Raw genomic sequence first — 11,605 nt, forward strand, 5'->3', positions numbered from 1 at the left:
CCAGCAGTGAATCCAGGGCCCAGAATTTGGTGCGACACCCTTGGCAATGAGTGCACTTCTTTGTGAGGATGACAACACCAAAGCAGAGTGCAAACAATGCACTAATAAAATATCAAGAGGGGGTTCTGCGGCCGCCTACCCTTTCTCTGTGTGTGTGTGTGTGTGTGTGCGTGCGTGCGTGCGTGCGTGCGTGCGTGCGTGCGTGCGTGCGTGCGTAACTCACGTCTCACGTTGCTGAACGTCGCTCCATAAAACAACAACAAACGATATTTCCAAATAAAGTCCATAGGAGTCGTAGATATGGACAACACTTGTTGTCCATCTAAGGATAGCATTTCTAGTTCCCTTTATAGAGTTTAAAAGACCTATTCCACCGGAGCTAGCCTATTAGCATGGACGGACCTGCACTGTGTGTGGATGGAGGAACACGCAGTGGCGTCAGTTCAGAAAAAGATAAGGTATGGCAACATGACTGGTGACACCAGTCATGTTGCCATACCTTAGCAACAGGCATGATACATTTATTTTAAGAAGAAGTACATTATAATATATCATTATATATACCTTAAATATAATTATAATACCTTGTTAAAGTGACCATTTTGTTAAGTTTGCATTTATTTACTGTAATTTACCAACATAATAACCCGCACAGATAGACAAAGAGACATTCATGGATTCATATTCAGAACTAACTTTTTATCTTCCCCCCTGGACCCAGGGTATTGCCATACCCAATTGACGCCCCTGGGAACACGTGTTGAAAAAAAAAAGGAAAAAAAAGCGTAATTTAAATACATTTTGTATTATTAAATGTACTCGTATCGGTACTCGGTATCGGCGAGTACTCAACATGAAGTACTTGTACTCGTACTCGGTCAGCAAAAAAGTGGTATCGGGACATCCCTAGTTGTCTTTGTTGAAGAGTTGGTCATCAGGTTGTAAACCTTCAAAACAGAGGGTTAACAACCTAGCCATTTTCAGGCATGTCTTTTAAATCACAATGTTTTTAAATAATTCAAGTAGTAAACGTCTTCAAATAAAGTTTTTAAACATTAAGTATTGTGAAGTCTGAACCCAAACCAGCACACGGAAACAGTTCTCAAGGTGAAAACGCAATAAGCGTTGTTTTATTCAATGGGGCGTTCCCCTAAAACATGAAATAAAGTTCTTCCCAAAACCGGGGCTTTTAACTCAAAATATGCTTCTTTCCAGAACTTAACAAACAGGGGTTACATTCGAAACATATGTTTCACAGTATGCCGTTGCTTCCATTAACACATGCCATTTCTCTTCCAAGACTCAGATGCAGCTCCTAATTTGCCTACAATGGGAACAGATAGAACCACCATTAGCAATGTGGCAAAATACAGAGCAAATGTGCGACAGAGGAGAACATAGTGGAGTTTTGCTTACTGCTCGATGGAAGAGTCCCTTCGAGAGCCAGCTACACAGTGAAGCAGAGCTCGGTGGTTAAGAGCAAAAACATTTGGATTGCCTGACTCGGAGAAGCTGTGTTGCGGCCAGGTGCTGACAAATCAAACTGATTGCAACAAGCAGCCATCTTAGCTGCTGCATTCTGGGAAATGTAGTTTTTCTGAAAACCAAACTAAGCCATCAGTTAGATTCAGTTCACATGCACGCACGCACGCACACCCGCACACACACACACACACACACACACACACACACACACACACACACACACACACACACACCTGTGCCTAACCATTCTGCATTAGAGGTGGGATTTATGGCTCTTTGAAGTGAGACAGTACCATCGATCTGGCTCACTGAAAAGAGCCGTTCAAAAGACTGGCTCATTTGGCTCCTTGTATATTTATATATTTTTAAGAAGAATTTGTTTAAACATGAATCCACAAGGTGGCACCACATTCCTCTGCTGACAGTTGAGATCACAATTTAGTATTTACCCTTTTCATAAAATGTGTGTGTAAATTAAGCTACCTTGACTTTTGTTATTCATAAAACACCAAAAAAAAAACAAGCAGGCAACAATGAACTCGCTCCTCCACTTGTTCTCTCTCTCTCTCTCACTCACTCACTGTACTCAGTCAGTACTCAGTGGAGTAGCAAGGAGATGTTGAATTGGGGGGAGGGGGTCTCCCCCCAAATGAACGGCTCTCTACTGCGCGAACCGGATCCCAACGTTCACTTCAAAGAGCCGTTCAAAAGATTCGATTCGTTCGCGAACGTCCCAGCTCTATTCTGCATCTAGCCTAAGGCCCAGATCATGGGAAAACCCTACTCACGTCAGGGTGGGGGGTCCCCAGTTCAAATATGATTCTTTTTGGTTTCAGTGATATTTGGACTTACCCTCTACGGTAGTTCATCATGAACATTTTACTTTGCATGTATGTTTTAGAGGCAGAAGAATAATTTGCATAAAACTTGCAATGTTGATTGAATTATTAATAAAGCATGTTTCAATTAAAAAAAAAAAAACGATCTGACAGATCTTTAGATATTGGTCCAAAGTTCATGTAAAAAAAAGTTCTGTGCACGTGACGCGAAAGTTCCGGAATAAAAGCGGGTTTAAGTGTTTTACAAACTGCTCAAAATTGCGGAAACTCTAAGGGCGGAGCTTACTTAACAAAGACACAGATGTCTTCCGCTTGAGTCAAGGCACGTGTGTAAGCAAGTTGCATGTCTTCAAACGAAACGAGGCATGACTTATGCCCCTTTAAAGTTTGAGTTTTCAAACGCTTCGTATAGCGCCCCCCTTTGGCCAATTGGAGTAAGATTGCTTTCAGTGATATTTGGAATAACCCTCTACATATTTGCCAAATGCCATGAACGTGTCACTTTGCATGTATGATTTAGAGGCAGAAGAATAATTTGCATATAACTGCAACATTGAGTGAATTATTAAAAAATAATGTTTCGCTTTAAAGAAAATCCGCCTAAGTTCTCAGACCGTATTGGTCCAAAGTTCATGTAAAAAAAGTTTCGCGCACGTTACGCGAAAATCCCAGGAGGAGATACATTTTTACTGTTTTTCATATAATTCAAAATTGTGGGAGAGGTAAAGGTCAGAGGTCAAAAGTCAGAGCGTAAAAGTTGTTCGGCATGAGGAGACGCATACGTGTATACAGGTTTCATTGCTGTACCTGAAACAGGGCATGAGCTACACCAGTTCAAAGTTTGCACTTTCGAAGGCTTCCTACAGCGCCACCCTTTGGCCGATTGTTGCGAGCTTCGCGTTTTAGCCGTTTGGCATAGTCCTCTGCCATACTGCCATGAACGTGTCACTTTGCATGTATGATTTAGAGGCAGAAGAATAATTTGCATGAAACTGCATTATACGGTTAATTATTACAAAATAATGTTTCGCTTTAAAGAAAATCCGGCTAAGTTTTCAGACCGTATTGGTCCAAAGTTCATGTAAAAAAAGTTTCGCGCACGTTACGCGAAAATCCCAGGAGGAGATACATTTTTACTGTTTTTCATATAATTCAAAATTGTGGGAGAGGTAAAGGTCAGAGGTCAAAAGTCAGAGCGTAAAAGTTGTTCGGCATGAGGAGACGCATAAGTGTATACAGGTTTCATTGCTGTACCTGAAACAGGGCATGAGCTACACCAGTTCAAAGTTTGCACTTTCCAAGGCGTCCTACAGCGCCACCCTTTGGCCGATTGTTGCGAGCTTCGCGTTTTAGCCGTTTGGCATAGTCCTCTGCCATACCGCCGAGTTTCGTAAAAAGCGACTGCACGGTCTAGCCGCTAGAGCAAAAGTGGCGGAATAATAATAATAATAGTGATGAAGTCCAATAACAATGAGTGGCCAAGGCATTGCCACTTCGTGGCCTTGGCCACTAATAATAAAATAATATTGTGTAAAAAAGCATTGCAGATTCCATAGAATGATAAAATTCCCACTGGACTTCAAGCTACTCTGACTTCACAAGGTTTATAAATATTATTATATCGTATTATTATATCTTATTATATATATTTGATATTCATGCGCTGTACGCCATAAACATTCAGAATCTCAGAAAAGGTTTGAAATAATTATATATTATATATCTAATACAATTGATCTATTCTAGAACATAATATGTATATATGTATATATCTAATACAATTAATCTTTACACATAAAGGTCTGTATCTGTAAATTATATATATATATATATATATATATATATATATATATATATATATTATATATATATATATATATATATATATATATATATATGTATATATATATATATATATATATATATATATATTATATATATATATATATATATATAGTATAATATATACTATATCTGTATCCACAACATAATATGAACATTTAAAAACAATATGCAAGTTTCAAGAAAACTTACTTTTATACTAAATGCTGCGTATGTCCCCCCCCCCCCTCCGAACCCTCCCCTCCCCTCCCCCCCTCCCTCCCTCCCCCCCCCCCCCCCCCCCTCTCTCTCTCTCTCTCCCCCTCCCCCCCCTCTCTCTCTCTCTCTCTCTCTGTGTCTCTCTGTCTCTCAGAGGTCATGACCTTATGCTTGCTGGTTGCTATGCCAACAGGCTGTAATCCAGATTAGGATTAAAATGTTTAACCCTTTACACGCACGCACACACATACACACACACACACACACACACACACGCGCACACGCACACGCACGCACACACACACACACACACACACACACACACACACACACACACACACACACACACACACACACACACTCAGCACACGCACACGCGCACGCACACGCGCACGCACACACACACACACACACACACACACACACACACACACACACACACTAACCCTAACCCACACAAACACATTGTGCATGTATTAATATAGCACCTTTATCCAAGGCGCTTTGCAGAGATTGTGCTTTACATTCACCCATTCACACACACATTCATTACATTCACCCATTCACACACACACACACACACACACACACACACACACACACACACACACACACACACAACACACACACACACACACACACACACACACACACACACACACACACACACACACACACACACACATTCATTACATTCACCCATTCACACACACATTCATTACATTCACCCATTCACACACACATGCATTACATTCACCCACACATTCATTACATTCACACATTCACACACACACATTCACCCATTCACACACACACATTCATTACATTCACCCATTCACACACACACACACACACACACACACACACACACACACACACACACACACACACACACACACACACACACACACACACACACACACACACACACACATTCATTACATTCACCCACACACACACACACACACACACACACACACACACACACACACACACACACACACACACACACATTCATTACATTCACCCATTCACACACAGATTGACAAATTAATGTTTATTAAGGCCTGTTAAGGGGTCCCTGCTTCATCTCTCTCAGCTAAGGGGTCCCTGCTGCATCTGTCTCTCAGCTAAGGGGTCCCTGCTTCATCTCTCTCTCAGCTAAGGGGTCCCTCTCTAAAGGGTCCCTGCTTCATCTCTCTCTCTCAGCTAAGGGGTCCCTGCTTCATCTCTCTCTCAGCTAAGGGGTCCCTGCTTCATCTCTCTCTCAGCTAAGGGGTCCCTGCTGCATCTGTCTCTCAGCTAAGGGGTCCCTGCTTCATCTCTCTCTCAGCTAAGGGGTCCCTGCTTCATCTCTCTCTCAGCTAAGGGGTCCCTCTCTAAAGGGTCCCTGCTTCATCTCTCTCTCAGCTAAGGGGTCCCTGCTTCATCCCTCTCTCAGCTAAGGGGTCCCTGCTTCATCCCTCTCTCAACTAAGGGGTCCCTGCTGCATCTCTCTCAACTAAGGGGTCCCTGCTTCATCTCTCTCTTAGCTAAGGGGTCCCTGCTTCATCTCTCTCAGCTAAGGGGTCCCTGCTTCATCTCTCTCTCAGCTAAGGGGTCCCTGCTTCATCTCTCTCTCAGCTAAGGGGTCCCTGCTTCATCTCTCTCTCAGCTAAGGGGTCCCTGCTTCATCTCTCTCTCAGCTAAGGGGTCCCTCTCTAAAGGGTCCCTGCTTCATCTGTCTCTCAGCTAAGGGGTCCCTCTCTAAAGGGTCCCCTGCTTCATCTCTCTCTCAGCTAAGGGGTCCCTCTCTAAGGGGTCCCTCTCTAAAGGGTCCCTGCTTCATCTCTCTCTCAGCTGAGGGGTCCCTCTCTAAGGGGTCCCTGCTTCATCTGTCTCTCAGCCCCTCAGAGTTGAAGCATTACATATTGTATAACACTATTAAAAAGTCATTAAATTGTAACTTTAGGAATGTGCATGTAGCCCATACACTAACCCTAACCCTAACCCTAACCCATACACTTAAACTTATATACTTATATACTTATAAACTTATATACACTTAAACTTTATGTTGGTTTGTTTACTGTTGAGTGAGAGTTCAACAGAGTGTTCAGAGTGTTAAGTTAATCATCTGGGGACCCCCAAAATAATGTGGGGACCCCCCTGGGGGTCCCGACCCACAGGTTGAAAAGCACTGTTCTAAAGCATCACAAATGAATGTGTTGTAACATGACTGATGTAGTGTGTAGTTACACACAATGTGCTGTTACACACAATGTGTTGAACATGACTGATGTAGTGTGTAGTTACACACAATGTGCTGTTACACACAATGTGTTGTAACATGACTGATGTAATGTGTAGTTACACACAATGTGTAGTTACACACAATGTGTTGTAACATGACTGATGCAGTGTGTAGTTACACACAATGTGTAGTTACACACAATGTGTTGAACATGACTGATGTAGTGTGTAGTTACACACAATGTGTAGTTACACACAATGTGTTGTAACATGACTGATGCAGTGTGTAGTTACACACAATGTGTAGTTACACACAATGTGTTGAACATGACTGATGTAGTGTGTAGTTACACACAATGTGTAGTTACACACAATGTGTTGTAACATGACTGATGCAGTGTGTAGTTACACACAATGTGTAGTTACACACAATGTGTTGAACATGACTGATGTAGTGTGTAGTTACACACAATGTGTAGTTACACACAATGTGTTGAACATGACTGATGTAGTGTGTAGTTACACACAGTGTGTAGTTACACACAATGTGTTGAACATGACTGATGTAGTGTGTAGTTACACACAATGTGTAGTTACACACAATGTGTTGAACATGACTGATGTAGTGTGTAGTTACACACAGTGTGTAGTTACACACAATGTGTTGAACATGACTGATGTAGTGTGTAGTTACACACACTGTGTTGAACATGACTGATGTAGATTTAACACTAAACAAGGCTCTAACTCGTTCTCCTGCTATACCATCAACATGTGGAACGCCCTTCCACAAGCCTTAAAGGAGAGCAAATCCCTAGCCTCCTTCAAAATTGGTATGAAATGTCACCTTTAGACAGCTGCTACCCGTGACTTGCATATATAATATAAAAAATGTATTTTATATCATATATGATATGATAAAATGTATTTTATATTATATATAATATAAAAAAATGTATTTTATATTATATATGATATGATAGAATGTATTTTATATTATAGATGATATGATAAAATGTATTTTATATTATATATAATGTAAAAAATGGATTTTATATTATATATGATATGATAAAATGTATTTTATATTATATATGATATGATAAAATGTATTTTATATTATATATAATATAAAAAATGTATTTTATATTATATATGATATGATAGAATGTATTTTATATTATATATGATATGATAAAATGTATTTTATATTATATGATATGATAAAATGATAACAACAATAACGAGAATTCATAGTAAAATGTCCAAGTAACATTCAGCTTGTTTGCACCGTGTTAAATTAAATGTAATCAAATGAAATGAAATCAAAGATATTTCTGTCTATCAAACCTTCCTCTCTCGTTCCGTTAATATTCAGCATAAAACCAAACTTATTGATCACATATTGAAGGTTATTGGTGGTGAGTTAACTGAATGTTTTATTAAATTAAACTAACTAAATGTTTTATTAAATTAAACTAACTAAATGTTTTATTAAATTAAACTAACTAAATGTTTTATTAAATTAAACTAACTAAATGTTATATCAAATTAAACTCATGAAGGTAATTGTAGTTAAATAAATGTTTTATTAAATTAAACTCATTGAAGGTTATTGGTGGTGAGTTAACTGAATGTTTTATTAAATTAAAAGGTGTATTCAGTGATAATGAAAGTGGCCGGGGGTCATCTTGTCCCTTACTGGCCTTACAGCGTGGAAATGTTTAATTTTTTATAGATTGTTTACACCATATAATGTTCTCGTTTTGATCATTAGACCCAATCACTGAATATCGGTAGGCCTACGTCTCCAGTCTGAATGTTTTATTAAATTAAACTCATTGAAGGTTATTGTAGTTAACTGAATGTTTTATTAAATTAAACCCATTGAAGGTTATTGTAGTTAACGGAATGTTTTATTAAATTAAACTCATTGAAGGTTATTGTAGTTAACTGTATGTTTTATTAAATTAAACTCATTGAAGGTCATTGTAGTTAACTAAATGTTTTATTAAATTAAACTCATTGAAGGTTATTGGTGTTGAGTTAACTGAATGTTTTACTAAATTAAACGTTATCAATGCCACCATATATATGTGTATATTGTGTTGTGTATATGTATATTGTATATATGTGTATATTGTGTTATGTATATATGTATATGTATATTGTATATATGTGTATATTGTGTTATGTATATATATATATATATATATATATATATATATATATATATATTGTGTTATGTATATATGTATATTGTATATATGTGTATATTGTGTTATGTATATATATATATATATATATATATATATATTGTGTTATGTATATATATATATATATATATATATATATATATATTGTGTTATGTATATATATATGTATATTGTATATATGTGTATATTGTGTTATATATATATATATATATATATATATATATATATATATATATGTGTATATTGTATATATGTGTATATTGTGTTATGTATATATGTATATGTATATTGGATATATGTGTATATTGTATATATGTGTATATTGTATGTATATGTATATTGGATATATGTGTATATTGTATATATGTATATTGTATATATGTGTATATTGTGACATCTCAGGTTTTACAGACATACAAAATCAACTGTTCAGTTTAAACAATTTATTGAAATCTAGAGAGAAAAATACATTATTATATATATATATATATATATATATTATACATTATTCACTGTTATTTATGTTTTTGTTTAAAGGAATTTAAAGAGCAAAGAAAACTTTTACAAAAAACACTGTGTGTGTGTGTGTGTGTGTGTGTGTGTGTGTGTGTGTGTGTGTGTGTGTGTGTGTGTGTGTGTGTGTGTGTTGTGTGTGTGTGTGTGTGTGTGTGTGTGTGTGTGTGTGTGTGCGTGTCAGTGTGTGTGTGTGTGTGTGTGTGTGTGTGTGTGTGTGTGTGTGTGTGTGTGTGTGTGTGTGTGTGTGTGTATCAGTGTGTGTGTAGTGCTCTCAGAATGTAATTCTCTCTCTCCAGTTCAGTGTGTGTGTGTGTGTGTGTGTGTGTGTGTGTGTGTGTGTGTGTGTGTGTGTCTGTGTGTCTGTGTGTGTGTATCAGTGTGTATATCAGTGTATCAGTGTGTGTGTGTGTGTGTGTGTGTGTGTGTGTGTGTGTGTGTGTGTGTGTGTGTGTGTGTGTATCAGTGTGTATCAGTGTGTATATCAGTGTATCAGTGTGTGTGTGTAGTGTGTATCAGTGTGTATCAGTGTGTGTGTAATGCTCTCAGAATGTAATTCTCTCTCTCCAGTTCGTCATTTCTTTCCTGCAGTTCTTTGATTTGTTCTCGCAGCATCTCAACCTCCTCCCTGACGGCCGTCTGGAGGTGAGTCTTCACCAGCTCCTGTTAATATAGTTAATAAAGGTTTATTAATAATATAATATGTCATTATGATAACATATTAATAATATACTATACTATAACAGTCTGGAGGTGAGTCTTCACCAGCTCCTGTTAATAAAGTTAATAAAGGTTTATTAATACTATGATATTTATCATTATGTTAATATACTATACCAGGGGTCTTCAACGTTTTCAGGCCGGGGACCCCCAAACTGATGGGGAGATGGAGCAGGGACCCCCTACCACCTCGTAGGGTGGGGGGGTCGGGGCTACGACATATTTTTTATTTTAAACATGTTCAAGTTACAGCGAGCAGGGTGGGCCGTACCACAACCATTTCTAAACATACTACTTATTAACTGAGAACAAATGTCAATACTATCAACAATATGTCAATTGCATAGTAATCATGTATTCAAGCTATTAAAAATGGATAGAATCATGATTTATTTTTTAAATAAATGTGGAAAAAGGCAAAAAGGCAAAAAAAAAAACATTTTTTGAAATCTTTTTTTTTTTTTTTTTTTTTTTTTTTTAAGCAATAATTTCGCGGACCCCCTGCAGTACCTCCGCGGACCCCCTAGGGGTCGCGGACCCCCTGTTGAAGACCCCTGTACTATACTATAACAGTCTGGAGGTGAGTCTTCACCAGCTCCTGTTAATATAGTTAATAAAGGTTTATTAATAATATCATATTTATCATTATGTTAACTCATACCCTGCCAAACCCGAGGAACCCGAGAATTTCGCGATGTCCCTCCCTGCCACGCCCGAGGAACCCGAGAATTTCCGCCATTTTGAAGAAAAAAAATTTTTTTTTTCAAAAAATTTTTTTTTTCAAAAAATGTTTTGGGACCCCAAAAACGTTAGTAGGCATGATAGCGATCGCGAAATTGCTTGTTTAACCCCCATACAACCCCCATACAACTCAGGTAGCAGACCTACAAGCTCACAACAGTGTAAAACATAATGGCTGCTATCTCATGAATGCCTGAACGGATTTCCATTCGGATTTTTTTGTTTGAAAGCTGTGAGCAATGTGGACACACGTGGTGCATTATCTAGGCATGGGTGTGCATGATCCGTGCACTATGAATTACATGGAAGTCTATGGAGACGAATGGCAGTTAAAGAGTACGAAGGTATTGTTAAATGGCAGCATATGAGTTAATATACTATACTATAACAGTCTGGAGGTGAGTCTTCACCAGCTCCTGTTAATAAAGTTAATAAAGGTTTATTAATAATATAATATATCATTATGATAATATATTAATGATATACTATACTATAACAGTCTGGAGGTGAGTCTTCACCAGCCCCTGTTAATATAGTTAATAAAGGTTTATTAATAATATAATATATCATTATGATAATATATTAATAATATACTATACTATAACAGTCTGGAGGTGAGTCTTCACCAGCTCCTGTTAATGACAATATAATATATCATAATGTTAGTATAGAAATACATACAATATAATATATCATTATTATAATATATTAACTCATTGAATGCCCTTTTCAAGATGGCCGCCAAGTACCAGGATGCCACGTTCCTAAATTTCTAGTGCACGGATCAATTTTTAGTGCACGGATTGTGCACGCCCATGC

General features: G+C 37.8%; 1 protein-coding gene across 1 annotated transcript in view; it reads right to left on the minus strand.

Moving 5' to 3' along the window:
* Positions 1–9,626: 9,626 nt before the first annotated feature.
* tsc22d4 (TSC22 domain family member 4) overlaps positions 9,627–11,605 on the minus strand; it is a gene marked incomplete at its 5' end in the record, with an annotated part of 17,408 nt that continues 15,429 nt past the window's right edge. Inside the window, one exon of the mRNA XM_080742283.1 lies at positions 9,627–9,988. Within this exon, the coding sequence (XP_080598409.1) occupies positions 9,851–9,988 (138 nt within the window). The 3' untranslated portion in view covers positions 9,627–9,850. The remainder of the gene's footprint in view (positions 9,989–11,605) is intronic.

This window comes from Nannobrachium achirus (genome assembly GCF_963921795.1).
Source record: "Nannobrachium achirus genome assembly, chromosome: 14".
NCBI lineage: Eukaryota > Metazoa > Chordata > Actinopteri > Myctophiformes > Myctophidae > Nannobrachium > Nannobrachium achirus.